The 22,591-nt window shown below is 36.5% G+C and overlaps 1 protein-coding gene across 2 annotated transcripts in view; it reads left to right on the top strand.

Moving 5' to 3' along the window:
* The window catches only part of LOC117399526 (probable G-protein coupled receptor 158), an 88,216-nt gene that overhangs the window by 60,651 nt on the left and 4,974 nt on the right, over positions 1-22,591 (top strand). For both annotated transcript variants that reach the window (XM_033998772.3, XM_033998773.3), the window contains exons 6-9: positions 9,270-9,379; positions 14,885-15,123; positions 18,952-19,090; positions 21,513-21,618. In XM_033998772.3, coding sequence (XP_033854663.3) covers positions 9,270-9,379; positions 14,885-15,123; positions 18,952-19,090; positions 21,513-21,618 — 594 coding nt within the window. The remainder of the gene's footprint in view (positions 1-9,269; positions 9,380-14,884; positions 15,124-18,951; positions 19,091-21,512; positions 21,619-22,591) is intronic.

Raw genomic sequence — 22,591 nt, forward strand, 5'->3', positions numbered from 1 at the left:
CTGTAAGTCGCCTTGGATAAAGGAATCTGCTAAATAAACAAATAATAATATTATTACCAATGTAATCTGGTCTTTGTTTTTCTTCATCTGTTTGTTGAAAGACTTCGCTCAGGTTTGTATCAGACAGATGTTTAAAAGCATAAATGGAATAAATGATATTGTGAGGTTCTTTAAGCAATACCATTTGAAATAACTCCAATGCATCATGAGCTGAAATATCTACAGTCCCAGTCTTCTGTCATCTTGCTTCGTAGAGTAATGCAGTTTTGTTGAGAATGTCACATGCAATAACACCAGCCTCTGTTTGAATAAGGCTTTTATGTGGAGCAAGCAAACCTAAACAACACTAGGAATCATTGTCACAGTAAGGGAAAAGACTGTACTGTATTAGAGTGAAAAAAAGGTTTCTTTATGTGGTTTGAATGTTTTATTTTTTGTATTCAGATTCGCTGTTTAGGGCCCGTATATGGCCGTCTGTCTGTCAGTCAAGCTCTAACAGGTTAACATGGTAACTGCTTTCATTTGGCACCAATCTCCACCAAACTTGTATCACATACTGTATAATTGTATCATAAATGCAAGTATGTACAGTATATGTTTGTATCTCATGAGGAAGAAGGCCTGTTTTGGCTTTGCCAAGCATCCTTGAAGTGTCAGTGGTTGAGATTCCAGTAGATTAATCTAGTGTGGGCTGAATTCTAAAATTCAGAATGTTTCTATTGGTTTCTAAGGCATACCTCTACATATACAGTATGATATTCAAGGGACAAGCTTTTCTCTTTTGCTTGGTTTGCTTATCTCCATTGTCCCTTCCTATACCCGTACAGCATACCCATATTTCTCTTTCAATTGACCCCAATTTATGTCCCATGCAGTCTCCCATGAATATACTGTTTACACAGAAATATCAGAATTCTGTTGGCAGACATGCTGAAAAAAATGTAAAGGAGAAATGTAGAGGAGTGGTCCCAGTCGCTCTTCTGATAAACATGGGACCTTTACTGATACTGACCACCTCGGTTGGGAGAATGAAAACCGTGCTGTGAATGGCAGAGCGCTGTTCTGGAAGAATCCTCGTATGTACCGTTTCCACAGAAAGTAATTTACACTTCCCAGTCTGGAGTGCAGCAGGCCCATTATCAAGTCTGCAGGCCCCCCCCCCCCCCGCGTCAAGGTGTCATCTTCACTGAGAAAAAGATTCATTTGTGCATTGTGGCTCTGACTTCACATCCAGGTGTTGTAAAGATTAGAAGAGAAGTTAGTGAAATAAAAAGGCAAGATGGAAGATGAAGTCATTGTTTAAAAGTTAACCCTATCAGTTTAAAGATGAAGGATGGAACAGAGATATAAACCACAATACATTTAGAATTCTGTCTGTGAAGTCCTACCTGGTGATGAACTAGAACTATCTTTCTGATGCATCCTACAGATTTTGGACACGTGTCCTAACACTGCCAATAGGGGTTAGGGCCATCACTGATACAGTGCCTAGGACAGTATTCATTTCCCATGACAAGTCTGCTGCAAGATGTTTCAATTGTCCCAGTAGGATAGGGGCTAATTCCTTATGGGGTTCATTTTAATTGAAACCAGTCCTTTCAATACTTTTAGAAGGGGAGAAGTTAGCAAGGTTTTACCTATGTACAGTACCGTATGTTAGCCGAGTAGTAAAGAAAGCTTTGCATACTAATTAATTAATTTCCCTGTCTTTTTACTTAGCTTGTGGAAATGTGACAGCTGGCTGAGAAGCATGTCTGGAAATAGGGTTTTATGTACAAAGTAGTTTTTGCTTGTATAATGATAAACTTACAGTGAAGTGACCTTTTGGTCATGCAGGAACAATTTATTTTTTAAGCACAATAAAAACAAAGATACATAAAAAGGCAGACACTGCTCTCAATAGCTCATCTTCCCCAAAAAAACTTTGCATGCACACATATTTTCCATCAGAAGTTATTTATTTATTGATTTATTTATTTGGAAATGTGTGGAAATACTAGGGGACATGAGAGAAAAAAATATATATATCTTGTGCGCACGCCTTACTTCATGGCCTCGCGATTCCTGTGTCCTGCGCATCAGATATTAAACTGTTCCAATGGGATGTTAAATTGTTCCCACGAGATATTAAATCATTCCCACTATTGTTTTTCTCTTGTCCCTTTGCGGGCTCCGTGTAATACAGTGGTAACCACCATTTATATAAGTAAAATGAAATATATTTGCCATATAATACGGTACATGTAAATATCTAAATAAATGAAAAAAGATTGCATTAACAGTCCAAATATTTTACAAAAAGATTGCAGTGTGTCTTAGTGGGGTAAATAGGAAAGGGTATTGTCTATTTCCAGTTTTTACTCTTATAAAAGTTTACCACTGTATATTTGCATGGTATTTTTGTAGTTTTACCATTCTTTCTCACATGGTTGTACTATGCATTTACTTTAGTTTACCCTGGTTTGCCATGTTTATTAATATGCGTTCCCATGTCTCGCTATTCTTTACAATGCTTATCTATGCTTTACCATGTTTTCACTATGCCTTGTTAAACTTTGCTATGCTTTTATTATGGGAATCTTTTATAAGAGTGATGCCATACTCAAAGTCTTTAGGACTTTGTAACCTTGTTGAGATGTGTTGCTAAAATGATGAAGTGGTAGCCATCAGAGCAATCAGGCACCTGCTGAATCTGCTCTAAACTGATCAGACTAATTACAGGAATTAACAAACCAGTAATAAGCCTGCATGAGTGTAGATTTGTAATTGTTCATCTGCAGAATCCAGGGAACAATATAATAAAAACCAATTTATCTTAAACAGTACAAAGCATAATTAATATGGGGAAGATTGTTTTCAAACAAGTCATTATTAAGGTATGGGGTGCAGGGCAAATTATAATATTTCAATCTTATAAAAAACAAATGTAAGGAATGATTAAAAAACAATGCTTCGTGGTCAAGAGGGGAACCCGTGCTAGACGTCAGTGAAGGTTGGTAATGGGGTGGGAAAAGAGAGGTAATGCATGCAAGCCAATACTTCTCAAACTGCTTGCCAGTGAGCCTGGCTCCTTGGTACAGTTGCTAAGACACTAAGATTCTTGGAAGTACACGGTTCCAAGTTCATGCCCACTCTCCGCCTTTGCATCTGGTTGTCTTGGCCATATAGGTAATATTCCATTTTGGATTTTATTATAGTTTCCATAAGTTTACATATAATAGAAGTCAGGTTTATTGGTCTGTAGTTACCTGGTTCTCCCTTTTTGTGGATCGGTAACACGTTTGTAATTCTTCAGTCTGTCAGTACAACCCCCTGTGTCAAGAGACTGTTGCATGATCTTGGTTAGCGGCTTGCAAATAACTTCTTTCATTTCTTTGAGTACTATTGGGAGGATCTCATCCGGCCCAGGGGATTTGTTTATTTTGAGAGCTCCTAGTCCCTTTAACACTTCTGCCTCTGTTATGCTAAAGTTATTTAAGACTGGATAGGAACAGGTTGACATGTAGGGCATGTTGTCCGTATCCTCCTTTGTAAAAACTTGTGAAAAGTAATCATTTAGTATATTTGCTGTTTTTTTTTCTCTTCGTCTTTGATTTTGCCATTTGTATCTCTTAGACATTTTACCTCCTCTTTGAATGTTCTCTTGCTGTTATAATATTGGAAAAACCTTTTGGAATTGGTTTTATCCCCCTTAAGCAATGCTCATTTCTAACTCTCTCTTGGCCTTTCTAACTTCCTTTTTGATTTGAGTTTGCAGTTCCAAGTACTCTTTCTGTGTACTTTGTTCTTGGTCCCCTTTAAACACTTTGTAAAGTGCCTTTTTTCTCTGAATATTTTTTTTATTGATCTATTAAACCATTTTGGCTATTTTATTTTAGATTTAGATTTGTCTACTTTTGGGATGTAATTGTTTTGTACCTCTAGTACTATCATGTGATGAAGCTCCATGACTGTTCAGGTAAATAAGCAGCAGGCTTCATGACTTCCAGATGTAATTTATGGAAGATGTGATGTTTTCCAATGGTATAGCGGGTATAATTGAAATCCAGAAGATGCAGGAAATAAAGCTGCCAATGGAGATCAATAAGGACTGTTTAAATACTGACCTTGACTTGAAGAATGATCCTTTAATCAATTTTTTGTAACTTTAACTTATTGATTACAATCAGTTAATTTACATTTTTATTGTCTACAGATGATAAGTAGCTAGAGACTTACTAATTAAATTAGCCTGTAAAACAATGCATGTGAGTTACTTTTCACAATGTCCCCTTCTTTCAAGGATGTAAACCATTTATATAGATTCACCACCATTTATATTAAATGAACAGACCCAGCTAGATGAAGAGATTTTCATATTAAGTGAACAGACCCTGTTAGATGAAGAGATTTTCGCCTTGGAGAAAGGTGTCTGCTAAATAAACAAATAGTAGATTTTGAGAAGTGCTGTATGTTCTTGAAGTCCTCGTGAGGGCTGATGGAATTTGAGAGAGTAGGGGATTAGCCTTAATAAAAAATGCAGTGCCAACAATCGCCTGCTTCAGACAGCTAACTGTGGTGGTTTAGGTCAAAGTCTGTCCCCAAGCCACCAGCATTTCATAATCAGAAGACGTATTACACTTCCACTGAAAACATGAATGCGCATATTATTATACACGGTAAAATAATACATGCATTGGGAACACTATTATTAAAAAGCTGTAAGCCATCCTTTTTATTAGATTCTGCAATTTCTCATCACAATAACAAATACAAGCAGAAGATCTTTAGTCTAGCAGCGTGCAAGGTTAGCATCGGTTTGTGCATAGCTACGGGAGACTCGGAATAGGGCACCCAGGTGATTAATCATTGATCAATGGTTAATTGAGGTTTTAAAAAATAATAACCATGGCAATCAATAATCAGTTATTCTCCAACAATTCATTGATTAGCAATAGACAGAAGAGAGAGGAAGTGGGGGGTTACTGGTAAAAAAAAATAGGCTGTAGTCGATGTAGGTACTGTAGGTTTGGCACTTGTTTGGTCTCTGGCGTTTCGCAGCTCCCAAAGCTACAGTGCATTTGAATCCAGATGTTTGACAGATGGAAGGATGCTACATATTGACCCTGTGCTCATTGTCCTTAATAAATCAGGTTTTAAAACAGATGGTTGTCAAGGAATGCAAGTCTGTTTGCATTCTTGGGCAAGTCTGCAATAGGTTATATTATAGTTCCAGTTTTCTGACGAGAGACCACCTGTGCATGATGCACCCACATCGGTTTCAAAATAAAGCAATAGCCACCAATTCAAAAGAATTCCAGTGGAATGGAAAAGAATTCCAGTGGAATGGAAAATAATTCCAGTGGAATGGAAAATAATTCCAGTGGAATGGAAAAGAATTCCAGTGGAATGGAAAAGAATTCCAGTGGAATGGCTGCTATTCTTATGGACCTCCACTTGAACTTACAGTTGTCTGTGGCAGTGTCATATGGGTTAGAATATATTATCACACAGTAAGGTGATGTGGACACTGACGTAGGAAAGGAATCCAGTAAAGACCCTTGAGTTCATATTGGTGTGAATCCCTTAACATTTAGCATCTAAGTTTAAGGTTCAAAATAGGGGTGATTTTTCTCAGTTGCATAACATAACACGTAAGCAGTCATTATCACATACTGCAAACTTTAGGCTCCTGCAAAATGAACCCTTTGCAATCTGGATGTTTGCTGTGTGACAGGATTTACAACTTTAAGACATCTTTTCTTACAGACAGTTATCATGTATTATGTCATGTAAACAGTAACATACATCATCCGCCACAGCTGTGCATTCAAAATGAGAGCTATCAGTATGATGAAGTAGTTGATGACCATGACATATATCAACAATACATACAGAATAGTACAGATTAGCAATGCAACGTTTAACTACAATTTGATAAATGATTCTCTGGATAGATGCAAACATGTTTTACATGCAGACAGATCTAATCTAATATTCTGATTAAATGTAAGCCAACTAATGTGAATACCAAGGTTCTTCACAACTGGATAAGTGATTCTGCAGAGATATGCATAAATGTAAGTGTGACATACAGATGGATGGATGTACGGACAGACAGACAGACACCTCCCTAGATCTCCACAACGCAAACTAAATAATGTTAGTACCAAGTTGTATGACAGTTGGACAGTGGTTCTCCAGATCAATGGAACATGTGAAGTGTGACATACTGTATGCATGTACGTCGGCCTCCACTACAGTATATCAGCGGCGGGGGGAACAAGCTAAGTGGCTTTATAATGAGCATCCATGTTGCTGATTAGCATCATTCAGACAACAGCACTTACCAAAAGAAAACAGATGTATACAGTCATAAAAAAGTGCGTGTGCGTGTTGATATGGCCAGAAGTTAAAACAATGTGATAGCAAGAAAAGGTACATTTTCACTGGACAACAGCAGTAATGTTAACTGATAAAACATTGGAACACTGCTGTGTAGCAGGAACTAAAGCAAGACAGCAACATACACCACACATACATCGCATTAAAACAAAAAGATTTCACGGTTTCATTACCAAAGGCCGTTATACGAACATGCCTACAGCCCTTAGCATGCAAAAAGTAGTAACCACACTATATATGGCACAGATTCATTTCTGAGAGAAAATCAGATAAAATGGACTGATGATACTTTCAGTAAAAGGAGAGCATAATGTGCATTTGATACAGCATTTCAAGGTCTAAAATCCACAGGCTAATTGAACCTGGTAGAACATGGTCTCTGTGCTCTTTATAGGGGTTCTAGAAAATAATATCTAGTAATAGTATCCAGTGATTCTCTCAATAAAGCACCATTGGTTTTTAACCCCTGGACATTTCAATGATACAGACAGTTTTCATTTTTTCATGTTTCCATTTTACCTCATGTTTACAAACTGTTCAATCTTATATGACACACCCTTTAGATAATTCATAGCTTTGATGCTTTGTGTTGTTGTTTGTTTTGTTTTGTCTTTAATCATTTTGATAGAATAAGTGTTTTAGATGCTATTTTTTTGTATTCTACATAACATGGATTTAAAAATAATCACATTTTACTAGCTTGTGTGTTTTTGTGTGGGAAGTTATTTGATTAGAAAATAATATTTCTCTGATTACACCAAATAAGTCAAGTGGAAATTGGGAAGAGGTGTTTTAATAACATGCTTGAGGCACAACTTCATGCTTCTTCTATTTGCAATAACTGGGATATCCCCAACAACATTTTGGAGCAAACTATTTTTGGTGGCATTGTTTGAAAATATCAAATAGGTAGGGACTAGGCTGCACTTTCTTAGGGTAACCCAGATGTTAAAAAAAGTTGTTGACATATTTGATTTAAATTGATAAAAAAAATTGGAATGAACATTATATGGCACAAGTTACTGACTGTATCATATATAAGCAGACGTCTTTGTACATAATTCAGGGCCTGTTTGTGCAAATCCATCACTTCATACAGCAGACGTTGCCTCCTCACCCGCCACAGCTCAACTGAGCGTCAAAGAGACACCATTCCCACAACCCCTGACCCTGGTAAACAAAGAACCAATCAAAGGAAAGTTCCTTCAGTCATCAACCAATAGTAAGACACTAACGAGACAGTAGACGTTGCAGACAGGGGAAGGATGCAACATCCCAATTTAAACTGAAAATAGAACAAAAAAAAAAAAATACGTAAATGAATAGATCAAAGCAATCGACTGCTCGATACACTTATATGAATCCAATACGCCACGGCCTAACTGAAAATATTATTATTTATTGATTTATGTTTACTTGTCAGCCATGGCTATAAGGAAAGAGATGTTCCTTATACCTTTATCTAGAATTGACTGTGCTACTTCACCTGACTTAGCCCAGCCTACACTCATTTGTTTTCAAACTGAATTGGTCCATGATACACAGTATGCAATCTGGAGGGATGTTTGCCAAACTGCACAGAGACTGCCAGAGCTAATAGGAGCTGCTTTGGAAACAGTCCTGGCGTTTTAAAAGCACTGCGGGGTCCCTTCGGTTTTATTTGTGGAAATAGCTCAATGGTATTTTTTCTAAAATCGCAAATGTTTTTGGGTCAATAAATACTGTAGTTGCAATACAACAGTGTACGAAAGACCAATTCGATTTTCTATTCGAGTTAGGCTTCTGGGTTTAATAGTTTTACCTCCTTCGTGACAGTGGCTTCATTAATGATTGAAAACGAATACTATAACAAAGGAAACACTGTCATACGAAAACAACAATGGGTCAAATATGTCATATAGAATAAGGAGTATATTTTAATGATCTGAACAGATGCTTTTTAATGCTGTATTAATCCAGCTGGAGTTTTCACCCACGGGTGATTTACTGGGCCACTTACTACCATAACTACATAGGATAAAAATTCAGAGAATTGAGTTCTACAGAAAACAATAATAATAATGTAGAGTGTCTACGTCAGTCCATTCCCTCATAGTCTATCCACAATACCTACAAATATTGGCATTAACAGTTGGTGCTTCAACAGCTGTACAAAAAGCAGAGGCTATGGTTCAGCAGTAGATAAATGATGGCGAATGGTAATGCAGACTGTAATTGCCATGGTCGTCAATACGGGTACCATTTATCAAATTATTGTAATTATCATCTGATTCACAATATGTGCGTGATGTTAAGGGTAAATTACCACGGTCCTTTTAAAGATAGTAATTTAGAAAGCAGTATAAAAAAGGGAGCGGATTGTTAGCCCACAACATAGTTGAAATATCTTGTATTAGCCTATTATTGCCTTTGTTAAAAGAGATGAGAAAAAAGCTGACATCTCATCCAAGACATTAATTCCTGAGCCTCAACGAGAGGACCCTGCTTGCTGTTGATGTTAAGTAGATGGGACGCAATCTTCTGCTGCTCAACATAACCACAAATTGTCCTCACATGAATGTGTTTTGCTACAATGTCCTCTAAATTGTAAAGGCTTTATTATGGTTTAAAGAACAAACATTTTTACCTACAAAATAGGACCTGCATGCTTCCTTTCTACTCCAAGTAGTAATTAACTGAAGTGAAGTTCCATTGACAAAGTGAATGTTTAGAAACAGATCAACATTCATATACTTGCATTCTAAAAAGCCTTACTGAAGCATCTAACACAGCTTGTCTTAAATAAACATTGAGGTACATGTAGACAAAGCAAGACATATTAGTGATATATAAAATACAGCTGGCCTACTTCTTAACTTGTATTTCTTTTCTCTCTCTTTCTGTAGGTTATTATTCTATACTTTCCGCCGAGCATATTCCGATGTATTCTTCTGAGATGGGTTCGTCTTCTCGGCTTTGCTATTGTTTATGGAACAGTGACTCTCAAGCTCTTCAGGTACATCCTTGTTCATGATAACATGAAAATAAGCATTTCTCTGTTTTAATGTGTGGCTTGAATTCAAAGCTGTGCAGTTATTCAGCCCTAGCAGATACAACACCTTCAGCCTATTCAACATCAATGCACACATTTATACATCTTCTCATATGAGATACTATACATTCTCACCTAGCAACCTTTGATTTTTTCTTCTATTTCTGATTTTAATAGTGAGGGATTTATTGGATTCATTAAAGGTATTGCATTTCGAATACCGGCTGATTATTTATTTAATTTGTCACGATTTATTATTATTATTATTATTATTATTATTATTATTATTATTATTATTATTATTATTATTATTCAAGCACTGACAAATATATAAAACAAGCGTAATTGATTATTATCTAAGATTAGGAGGGACGATGAGGGCCTTTAGGTGCTATGCTCCCTGCCTTTGAAACTCTGTCCCAAGTCATGTCAGGAATGCTGGCACCGTCGAGTCTTTTTAATCAAATTTAAAAACCGATTTGTTAGCGTTAGCTTTTTCTTGAGCTAAATTGGATTGGCCTGTGGCTTTTTTCCTTTTTATTTTAGAAGAGTTTTTATTGTAAAGTGCCCCGGGATACTCCAGTTCTAAATAAAAGCAAACTGTATTGTATTATTGTATTATGCAAAAAGATGGCTGTGCTTCATTAACGTTACAGGCTGTAGCAGCTGCTCTCCTTCACATTCAAAGCAGACTGCACAAGACTGCTTTTTTAAAGAGACTTAAAAGAGTATAGCAGAAGATACTTCATTCTTTTCTCCTGATCATTATGCAAATGTTCATTCAAGATATTATATATATATATATATATATATATATATATATATATATATATATATATATATATATATATATATATAGTGAAACAGGGAGCAGAGAAAGTGTAGTCCTGGGGAGCACAGGACTACAGTTCCCAGAAGGCCATGGGACTGACAAGCCTGCAATTGGGAAATTATCACCTGCACCTGGCTATGATTGCAAATTAGAGCCAGGTGCAGGGTTTAAAAGGAGTGCAGCCAGTGTGTTCTGGGCAGCTGAAGAGTGATGAGCCTGGTGTTAAACCTTGTATAGTGCTTTGTGTTAAACCTATGTTTATTTTGTTTTGTTTTGTGCTACAGGTAAATAGCTTAGCTGTCCTGTTTTATAGTTAGGTTTCTGTGTTGTGTTTAGTTAGTGCTCATTAGAGCTAGGTGTTTATTTTATTTTTGTTATTATTAAAAAAATAGCGCAACCGCGCTTAAAAAATCAATTTCTGGGTGCTGGGCCATTTTTAAAGGGGCAACGAATGGCTGAATTACTATATACATATATATATATATATATATATATATATATATATATATATATATATATATATATTGTAGCGATCTTGGAACTTTTCAGACTCCTGTTTTGCTGCCCCTGAAGGGACTGTAAACAGGGTGGAGTTGTAAAGGTGTGTATGTGTGGTGGTGGGTAGGGTTGTAAAGGTGTGTATGCGTGGTGGTGGGTGGGGTTGTAAAGGTGTGTATGCGTAGTGGTGGGTGGGGTTGTAAAGGTGTGTATGCGGGGTGGGGGAGATCGTTTGGGGATCACAGTCAGGTGTGTGAGTGTGTGTATGTCTGCCGGTGTGTTTGGGGGTAAATGGGGGAACGAGTGTGGGTGGGGTAGTAGTTGAGGCTCCCTATGACCCCCCCTTGTCTTTAGAGGCTGTGGTAGTTCCTGGGGTCGGAGGTTAGTCCGACACGGGAACAACAGGGGTGCAGCGATTGGGAGGAGGGGATCTATAAATAGTTGCCACAGTGTCCTCCATGTTGAGTTGGAGAAACGTCGTACTAAGAGAAGCTGTGTTGTGCTGTGACGAACCAAATAGATGAACAGTGTGCTAGTGTAAGGGCAAAACACTATACTGCTTGTTGCGGAGTGGCTGTTGCTGCATGATAGGAGAGAGCAAGCACTTAGACATAGGTTTTTTGTTGTTCTTGGCGTGGGCTTGGCCAACAGAGTCCTTAGTCTGTTAGTGTGAGGAAATAAACCTGATCTCAGTGATGCACTACAATCCTGGCGTCTCCATTATTTTATGTTAATTAAGTTGATAGCACCCGATACGGCTTTCTGGCGTTGTTACGCCAGAAAGCCGTAAATCTGCCTATTTATGACTTTCCCACATCGTTTTGTGGGGGAAATCTCTAAGTCTTTCAAACAGCTGACTGTTGTTTTTATTTTCAAAAATCCAAACATTTAAACAGTAGACCAAGAAAGCAAAAACAGAACAAAGAAAACTGCGGTCAATATAAACCTTGTGAAAACATGCTTACGACAGGTAGGAGAGACGAGAGACATTGGCATTAGGTCTCTCAATTGATGTTCATTTAGCCAACTTGGTATTTTGTATGTGTGTGTGTGTGTGTGTGTGTGTGTGTGTGTATATATATATATATATATATATATATATATATATATAATTTAAAAACAAGTTGGGACTGTGAGAGGTATCCTGGGAGTATAGGTTGCTATTTCATTTCAACAGTATCACCTACAGTAAAAGAGAATTAACTGCCTTCTCTGGGAAAATACAAGCAAATGTAGGGACCACATTGTATTTTTAACAAGGTGGTCACAGTATAAGTCTTTTGTGGTGTTTTACTGTCTTTTAAAATGAAAAACCCATTCATTTTAATAAATGTTGTGGAATCCATATATTATAGAAAATAAGAAATGGGCTGAAGTGAACTACTTTAGGTTCAGAAGCCTTTGATGGAATTGTAACCTTGCAAGTCACTGCAGCACGTCTATTGTTCTCTCTCTCTCTCTCTCTCTCTCTCTCTCTCTGTCTCTCTCTCTCTCTCTCTCTCTCTCTCTCTGAATGTGTAATATATTAATTAAAGAATGTCTCTACAAAGTAATGTTAAACCAAACATGCATACCTCGCTTAATTGTTGATATTTCTGGAGATGGGACTGGTCACACACTCAAAAAAGCTTCTAAATTCTTTAAGACATGACCACTGATATTGTGCAGCAAAATCTTCTTACACCTTATCTCTATATACATTGGCTTGCCTTTTACACATTCAGTTTGTATCATTTTTTTTATATGTGTTAATTAAATATAACTTAATCGAGATTTTGGGCTGCAGCTGCGAGGCAATTTAATGTATTTTTTTACACAGAAAAATTATGTGTATGGAACAAGTAATATACTTTTTACTATTGCATTAGTCTTTCTCAAAAATAAATGACATAATATTTTTAAATTATTAACACATGATTACTATTCCATTCAGCATATTATTCTTGCATTGTATTTATATAAATTACCTATAAAATAATAGGACACTCTCATATGTTCAGATATTTCCTTTCATTACAGCCCTAAATATTTCCATTTACAAAATAAATAAACACTTTATGAATGCATTTCATAACATTGTATACATTCGTAACAATGCATTTTATACATTTTATGAATTGACAAAAATGACTGTAAAAGCAAAAAAACATTGCAGAGTGTCCATGACGGCTCAGTAATTAAGACATGAGGTGATAGAATAAATCCAAAGTGTGTAACCAATGATGAGTAATGCACATTGACGTGTGTTATTGCTTAGCTGTCTCCCTCCAGGCCCACACAGCGTTCTTTAATGGGTTGTGGTTAATCTGGTAGTCTTACGTCACTATGCTGCAGTCACTGAAGCATGACAAAGAAAGGGTTTTCCTGTTAATTATTCAAACTCTTCTGTTTTGCAAAAAGCACTCTCATTGGCAGCCTTGAGATTATTCCATTTTATAATTATGTCTCTACTTCTGTGTACAATGTAGAGTACTGTGATGTGAGAGTAACTAACTCATGATTGGTCAATCTATTCATTTAAATGTACTGTACTTGATCTACCTTGGCCTATGAAGAGAAAGTCAGACACACTATCACTCTTTCTGTGTTTGTTGACATCATGTACAGTACTGAAATTATAGAAACATTTGCTGTATACAAACACATTGGTTAGATTTGTTCCGTATACATTACGGTGTATATGATTTTGTTTCTTTAAAAATGTAAGTAAAAAGCAATTATGTTTTTAGCTGTGACCTTTCCATTGACCCACTGAAGCAAAATGTCAGTTAAACTTCTGTTGCATTTTTACAAACAGCATTGTTTGACTGTAATGTTATGTATCAACAGTTCTGTGATGATTTCCATGTTTCTACCATGTTTAAGGCAAATCTGACACATATGTATTAATCTACCTCCCATGAGCAAGGGAGAACAACAGGAAGTAGCTCCGTTTTTCATCTGAATCCATTCAAACATAAACGCTATTGTTCGTCACTTATTCATACACAGAATACATCTCCCACCTCTAGCACTTGTGTCTGAAAGATATGGTCCTGTAGATACAAACCCATGATAAATCACATCTTAACTGTTTTTACCCTGCTTCACCTATGACCTTGGACATGACTTTCAAGATCAAAATCTGAGATGGGTTGACATTTGAAAATGATCAACTAATCTTTGAACTACATTTCTGCCAAATGTCATGCTTTAATCACAGTGGGCTATTCCACTCCACTATCAAGCGACAAGCAGCCTGACTGATAACTGGTTCTCTAAGCAGTGCCCTCTACTGTTACATCAGGGTAGTGCTGCATCATTATTTCCCTCTGCTATTTATACATATGGCAGACACTGTGATGCAGTTTCTCAGCCAAAGTGCTTTTTTTTTTTTTTTTGCATAGGTGCTGCACCACAAAGATAATTAATGCTTAGCAGCACTATTTAAAGGCTTGCAGAAGTAAAAAAAAACTGTACTGGAGTGCTAATATCAGGTACTGTGTAAATGTCAAGAGTGTGCTCATGCAGCACCTAATTAAAAGCGCAATATGGGCACATTCATATGAAAGGTGCAAGAAAAGTTCAAGTTAACCATGCAAAAATCAATATAAAATGGATTCTCATTAAAGGAAGGAAGTTATGAGCCCTTCACTGCATTTACTGTACATGGTGGCATTAAAGGTAATATAAGGTGGTACAGCAAGATAATGGTTGGAATTTGCTTGTTGGTTGTTTTAGACCAGTGGTGTAGTCAGTTCCAATCCAGGCCCTTCTTTGGTATTTTTTGTTTTGTGTTCTGGGTTATTTCACCCAAAATAATTGATCTACCCACCATTTAAACTCATTCAGTTTCCCATTTTAACCTCACATAACATATACAAGTTCACAATAATATGGATGTGAAATCTGACACCAGATAATGGGAAACAGGATTAGAACTACCACCAAGGAGAGGTGTGTGAATCCCAAATCTGCATGTACTTGACCAGCTCAATACAGCCACCATTCATCTGGAGGAGTGGCACTACTGTTGATCGCCCAGAATCATGTTGCCTCCCTCTGCCACGCTGGCTGCCTGCTTTGTTTAGGGCATCCTCCTGGCTTTGCTTTGCTTGGTGGTTTCTAGTTGCAGATGTATTCTTTTTGTAACGTTGCAGAGTTCTAAAGGTGTTCCTGTCCCGAACAGCGCAGAGAATTCCCTACATGACGAGCTGGCGAGTGCTCAGAATGCTGGCAGTGATTCTGCTCATTGTATGCTGGTTTCTGATTTCCTGGACCTCTGCTGTCTGTCAGAACATGGATAGGAATGTGTCCTTCATTGTTGATGGGAGAACTTCAGACAACCTGCAGTTTAAAAGGTGTCTGCTGGACCGTTGGGACTACATGATGGCCATTGGTAAGTTCTGCACTGCTCAGGTCGGACAAGCTCTGTGCTCACTCAAAACTTTGAAGTGCACCAAATCTGAACATAGCTTATTGTGTTTTCTAGTAGGCTACCAGAGTTTAAAAGGTTCCCCTGGACATTCAGTGAACTTTTTCAGTCAGTTATTGTTATTCTAATCAATTACAAACAGGATATTTTTTTTTTAAGTTTAATGTTCCTTAAGAAAACAACACATGCTCATGTATTTATTTATTTTTATGTATTTATTTAACCATTGAGACTGATGCTTAATTTACAATTAAAAAATTAAAAAATTCCAATGTACAAACAACACAATAAAAACATGTGCGGTTCAAACTTAATCAGCAGCATACAGAGATCTAAGAATAGGATAAATCAGACATATCTATTTGTTAATGTGGACTGAGGTAGAAGCATTGGCAGGAGCTTCAAGCAGTTCCATAATACCAATTTCACAATAAGTTGTAATTTTAAGCAAAGATACATTACAATAGCCAAAATACCCATTTTTTGCAGTCAGTAGCAGAAGACCATACCTTATCACCTGTTCTTTACAAGGCTGTGTTTATAGGCTTTAGATTTATGTTTATCATGTTTTTTTTTTTATCATATGTAATTTAGTTGATTTATAAACTTGTTCCTCTGAGTCTGATGACAGCTCTCTGTTGTGCTGAGCATAGGAACTCACTGCATTTTCTGTGTTTTGAAAACTCCTTGTTGGTTTTGTTTGGTAATGCATCATTCGCTGTTATATAGTAGATTTTGACCAGCCTTCAAATCAGTGTATAGTATATTTGATTACCCCTCATAGAAATGATATAACTCAATTCTGTAAAGAAGTAAAGCAGGTACAGTATATTTCTCATTTTTACTGGTATAGTCTTGTGATGGTAGCAACTTTATTTACTTGCCCCAAGTAAGACTTCTGATTAGGGGTTGTTTAAGTCTGTCTGAAGCTACTCCATACTGGTAGACTGAGGGAATCTTTCAATAAGTCTGTAGTCCTTTACAAAATGCATATATCTGTTTTTAATTTTAACTTAATATTGAGCATATTGTGCAGTAGAGAAAACAAATATGTGCCTGTGTTATATTCTTAAAATATAAGTAACATAACATCTGTCATAGAAGCTAGATCCCAACGAAATGTTTTTCTGTCAGCATTAGTTACATTTGAGAAAATGCATGCCGCATCTAATTAATCTTGAAGGGGTTTTGGAGGTACAGTACTGTAACATTTTCAATGTGCTTCCAATGGGATATGAGGTTCAACTCATGTAAAAAAATATTCAAAGCCCAGACAAAGTTTTACCAACAACCAAACAATTGTGAGTTTTACCAACAAGCAAACCCGAAAATCTAAATCTTTAATCGTGGCTATAGATTTAAAAGGTGATTTTAGAGTAATTAATGTAAATCAAAATAATAGGGGGAAAAAAACTGAATACATTTTGTATTGTGGTTTAGAGAAGTTATTTTATGAGAATACAAAAAAAATCAATCAAATAAAATCCATTTGTTGGGTTACCAGGACTGTCAGCAACTTAGATGAAAAAGCCAGTGAACTAGAAAGAGAATGTACTGACAGCCTGCAAAATAACACCTCAGCACACTGATAAGATAAGCATTTAAAAATTCAATTTCTACTGCTGCCAGAATGCAGTGTGCTTCTAAACAGACACAGCTACTTGTTTCAAAACCAGTGCCGCAATCAATTCTGACAGGCAAAGCAGCTAGGGAGAAATACTAGAAATCTTAAGAAAGTACAACGAGCACTTTAAAACACGCAAACAACGGCTGCAGCGGTAGCCTGAACAATGATGATTATAGATGTTTCAGAAAGCAAATATTTCTTCAATTTATGCTGTATTTCTTCATTTTTCTGTTTAGTAATCAGCAATTATTTTTTGTATTTTTCTCCAAATTTAGAATATCCAATTATTTTTAGTCTCAGCTCACCGCTCACTGTCCTCCGAAGCGTGTGCCGTCAGCCGACCGCTTTTTTTCACAGTGCAGACTCACCATGCAGCCACCTCAGAGCTACAGCTCTGGGCAGCTTACAGGCAAGCCCGCAGGTGCCCGGCCAGACTACAGGGGTCACTGGTGCGTGGTGAACCGAGGACACCCTGGCAGCTCCCGTCCTCGGTCGGCAAAGGAATAGCCTGGACTCGAACCGGCGACGTCCAGTCTATAGGGTGCACCCTGAGCTCCACGCGGAGCGCCTTTACCGGATGCACCACACGGGAGCCCCTATGCTGTATTTCTTATTTATAAATGTGCTAATTAAAGATCCAGTCTGGAATTATAAAACATGAAATGATTAGCTGAGGCATGGGGACCTTCTTTCTGTCTTAAACCAACTAGGACCAACCCTGGCATTAAACTTTTTACTGAGCTACAGCACATATCCTTACTTCTTTGTCTCACTATTTTTGATTGTTGACGTATTGGAATATTGTATGTATATGTTCTAGGAAAAGTGTTTACTTTGTGACATATTATTGTACTACAAGATTGTCCATATGTTTGAATATTAACAGTTGACAGTAGTCTGTCATTTGGAATGTGTGCTATGTAAAAATATTTGATAGCCCAAAAAAAGATGTTACAATCTTTAGATAAAAAAACAACAGAGAAAAGGGAAATACTAATAATCTGCACCACACATCAAAATTACATTAGTGTGTTCCTCTATCCTCTAAAACATTTCACACCTGGAATGGTATTTATGTCTGTGATACCTTATTGGATCCCCTGTATTTCCCCTTCGGCTGGTACATTTACCTTGTATCATATTTTATAATTATGTTCAGCATTTGGCAGGGCAACTTCTCAGACCCCATGGAGTTTACATAAACAGTTTTGTTAAATTACATTTTTAGAAATTTGCCAGTACTGTAGTACAATTCAATAACTTTTTTATCATGGAAAAGTCATTTTGAGAGAAAAAACAAAAAATTATAGTAATAAATAGGAGGCTGTGTGGTCCAGTGGTTAAAGAAAGGGGCTTGTAACCAGGAGGTCCCCGGTTCAAATCCCACCTCAGCCACCGACTCATTGTGTGACCCTGAGCAAGTCACTTAACCTCTTTGTGCTCCGTCTTTCGGGTGAGACGTAATTGTAAGTGACTCTGCAGCTGATGCATAGTTCACACACCCTAGTCTCTGTAAGTCGCCTTGGATAAAGGCATCTGCTAAATAAACAAATAATAATAAAATACACTGACTGTCACAATATCTTTGAAATGGAGTGTGCTTCTAATATAACTGCCAACTAGTAAAATAACAAATAAATGTAGTGAGGCAGCTTCAGCAATTAACACTCACTACCTGACCTGTTTTAAAGTGTCCTTGAATGATATATTGTATATAACTTTTAAACTGAGTATGCTCATTAAAACAAAAAAAAAAACAGATTGTGATGATTCAAAGTTGAACTATTTCTAATAAACCTCTGTTTGGGGTATGGCTTCAACTTAAAAGTTGGATTTACAGTAAAACAAATAAAGGAAGAGTAAACTGAATAAAATCACACTAACAACAATGATTCTGTTTATTTTTTCCAATAGTATTATACTAACACATTATATATTAGTACATGGACCTAAAATCCTGGCAATACATGGAAACTGTGTTTGTGAATGCATTCACAATGTAGCATTTTGAATATATTTATTCTATTTGTGGGTTTGTTACATTTTAGAATTCATGTTGTCCAAAAATGGATTTCTTTTGTTTAATTCATTTATTATTTCGATAGCAATTGATTGCAGATTAGGCTGGCTGTCAACCTCTTTCCTGTTTGTGTTTTCCCAAACAGCTGAATTTCTTTTCCTCTTGTGGGGAGTTTATCTCTGCTATGCCGTACGGACAGTGCCATCAGCATTTCATGAGCCACGTTACATGGCCGTTGCTGTCCATAATGAACTCATTATCTCTGCAATATTCCATATCATTAGGTAAGCAATCTGCAGACATTTTATTAATGAGAAAAACAAACAACTTCTTGGTGTGTACATGGCTTTTTAATGGTGTTTAACATAAAAATAATAATTGAAATAATAATAATAATAATAATAATAATAATAATAATAATAATAATAATAATAATAATAATAATACATTTTGTACAATGTCACAGTGGCCTAAAATTTCACTGTGATATCATTTGAAAAAATCTGCAGATTTCTGTTGTATATTTAGCATGTTGATTATGGTGTTAAAGCTCACAGCTATGTGCTTTATCAGCATGCACCCTTAGTGCTCACTGCCACAACCCTCAGCTGTCTGAACTTTAACCAGAGGGCACTTCTGTATAGAACTGAATTGCTCTGGAAATAAAGGACTCGTTTCATTCAGCCAAACTAGGGTATGTAACGTTGTTCAAGACACTAAATTAATAATTCATAATTTTTTTTTACTTTGAAACACAATAATAATAATCAAAACAATACCAAAACAGTCCTTGCAGTCAACTTCCAACCCAGCTACTGTGCAGGCACATTTATTTTATAGTAAGTAGGACTTTATGATGTTTGAATGATACATCATTTTATAGTCGTAGATAAATGTATCATAGGCTAGATCACCCAAAGAGTCTTTATCTTTCACTTACGTACTATTATAAAGATCCTGGTTGATCTAGCCTTCGTTCCATGCTGTACAGTATGTCTTAGGCAGGTAGTTAGTACTGAAGAGCTGCAAAGAATGTTTGCAAACATCACCAAAGATAAGGGAACAGTTAACAAAACCAAACAGTATGCCATGAATACAAATAAAACAAATAATAATTTGAATAAAAACTGCATGGGTTCCAATCAATTCAAAGGTTAATGTCCACATTTCCAAATCCTGAAACACAGAAACAATGGAGCCTGAACCGCTTCCCCTTTCTCTGTCAGGAACCAGTTGCTTTTCTTGGTAGTGATGTTTAATATGACATTGCCAACCATTCCACTTCATCTGTGGATATTTATTATGACTTCTAAAACCAACCTTTATGAGGAAATGAAACTGCAAACATCCCCTGGCTGTATGGACGAGGAAGGGCTAAATGACTTTCAGATTTCATAAAAGGGTCACAGAGCTGTTATTTAGCACCATAATATTGAATTAGGATGGAATCATGCTGCCTCTTCCCAGGCCAGTCAGTCACATTGCGGTTTACACTGAAGAGGCTGGCTCAATCTGTAAACCATCTTCTAGCACAGATGTCTTGTGATCCCATGGTTAGCCTTCCACACTGAAAAGCACATTTACTAAGTAAAACGTGTTCTCTCGCACAATGTAAACAAATAGGTTCATGTGAACTACAGTACCATTGCTGTTAATGTTACAAAAAATAAATAAACTGGGACACAAAGGAATGAGTATGTTATGTGCCATGAACATATTCACGTTACATGTGGGGCTGTGTCCATAAAGCATTAGTATGCTAGTAAATGCATAATACAGCAATTTGTGTAAATCACTAATATACAGCTATGGCCAAAAGTTTTGCATTACCTGGAATTTTAGGATTGAGACATCATTAAAAAACAAATAAATAAAAATATCTGAACATAATTTAGATATTTTATTTAACATCATGTAATCAAAGTAACTACAAAATTATATCGCAAAAGTCTACTGGAAGCCATAAAAGTAGTACAGTATTTCATGTTAGATTTCGAAATGTCATGTTTTTCCATTGTTGTCACTTTTTCATTACGTATATGGAAAACTTAATGTAACATTATTCAGCAGGTTTCATTTGACTTTATAAAGCAAAATGTGTTAATTCTATAGAGTGATGCAAAACTTTTGGCCATAGCTGTAGGTCATTTGAATATCACAATACAGTAGTGTTATGATGTCACTGTCCCATTATCAGCAAGCGTTCACTTCAATATTAAAAATGTCATGAGTAAATTGCATATGTTCACTTCTGCTTATATAATGTATTATAGTGTGTTATAAAAAAATAATAGATGGAAAAATCTCATTGGCTAACAAATGTTCCAACCTGTGCAGATATGTCACCATACCAGCACAGTTTGGAACTTTGGCTCACTTTGAAAGGGGTGGGGTTAAGTGGGGGTGCTATTTTCTAAGCGCAATAACACACTCCAGGGTGTTCAAATACGATCCAATAGCCACAGACCTTGGCTGTTTAACAACACTTGGCTTCACCTTGTGTGGATATTGGACCCTATTTAAACCCCCTGTTGTGGGTTATTACTTTCTCACAGCATTTAGTACACTTTAGGATATCATTATAATCAACAGAATGTTCTAGTATACAACACGTGTTTGCTGTCGTCCAATCAGAACATAGAGTGTCTCTGGAGTGTGCAGGTTAAGTAACTCTAAGTGTGCTGAAGTGATTTCTGTTTCTTCTAGGTTCACTGTAGCCTCTACACTTCATCCAGACTGGATGCTTATGCTCTTCTTTGCTCACACACACTTGACAGTGACTGCTTCCTTGGGGTTGCTGCTATTACCTAAGGTACTCTTTTTTTTTCTGCTTTTCCTTCGACACCAACATGATGGTAAAAACAACAATTACAAAATGTACAGTATAATATATTTTATGGGGATACAAAAAATAAATCATATTTGACCAGTGAGCCATACATAGGACTCTTAGTTTTTGTTTTTTATTTTTGGTCACGTGACGTCCCTTTAAAGTTATATTGAGGCGACACCATTTCTTAATTAAACTCTTGGAAAAGCGTTGATTGTGAAACAACATCACTTTTGTTTTTTCTCCCGTAACTTGAATGAGACGATGATTCAGTTTCATCGATAATGTAAAAAAAAAAAAAAAAAAACGCAGCTCCTTATTTTTAATTCAAACAGAACACAAAAAGCAACTTCAGTCAAATTGCTTTTCCCGGATTTAAAATCTTAATGACTCGTTGCAAAAATGTTCTAACCTGTTTTGCAAGTAACGGCTTCCTCTTAATTACGATTTAATTAAATCAATTTAACTTCACTCTCTGTTTGCGTTCGGTTTGAATTAAAAATAATGAGCTGCCTTTTTATTTTACATTATCAATCAAACAGAATCGCTGTCTAAATCAAGTTGCGGGAGAAAAAACTAGTGACCTTGTTTCACAATCAACACTCTTCTAAGAGTTTAATAAAACGGAGTCGGCTCAAAAAAAGGGACATCACGTGATCAAAAATAAAAACCGTAAACGAAGTTCACTAGCCATACAGTACGGTACATACAACTTTAGAGATTACAGCTCTTATCAAATGCAGTAGGGTTCTGACTAGCAGCAGACTAGCAGACTGAATTCCATTGTTGGCTAGGCAACACTAGCTGACAGTCAGGTACATAGTAGATTTAAGGTGTTCCTCTTCACCTCGTAAGGAATTATGGTCCCAGATACAGTATCTCTCTGTCCTTGTCTCATCACTAGTATACATAAACATCAAGCTCTAAGAGACTGCTGTTTTTGCCATAATGTACC

Source organism: Acipenser ruthenus, chromosome 4 (genome assembly GCF_902713425.1).
Source record: "Acipenser ruthenus chromosome 4, fAciRut3.2 maternal haplotype, whole genome shotgun sequence".
NCBI classification, from domain to species: Eukaryota; Metazoa; Chordata; class Actinopteri; order Acipenseriformes; family Acipenseridae; genus Acipenser; species Acipenser ruthenus.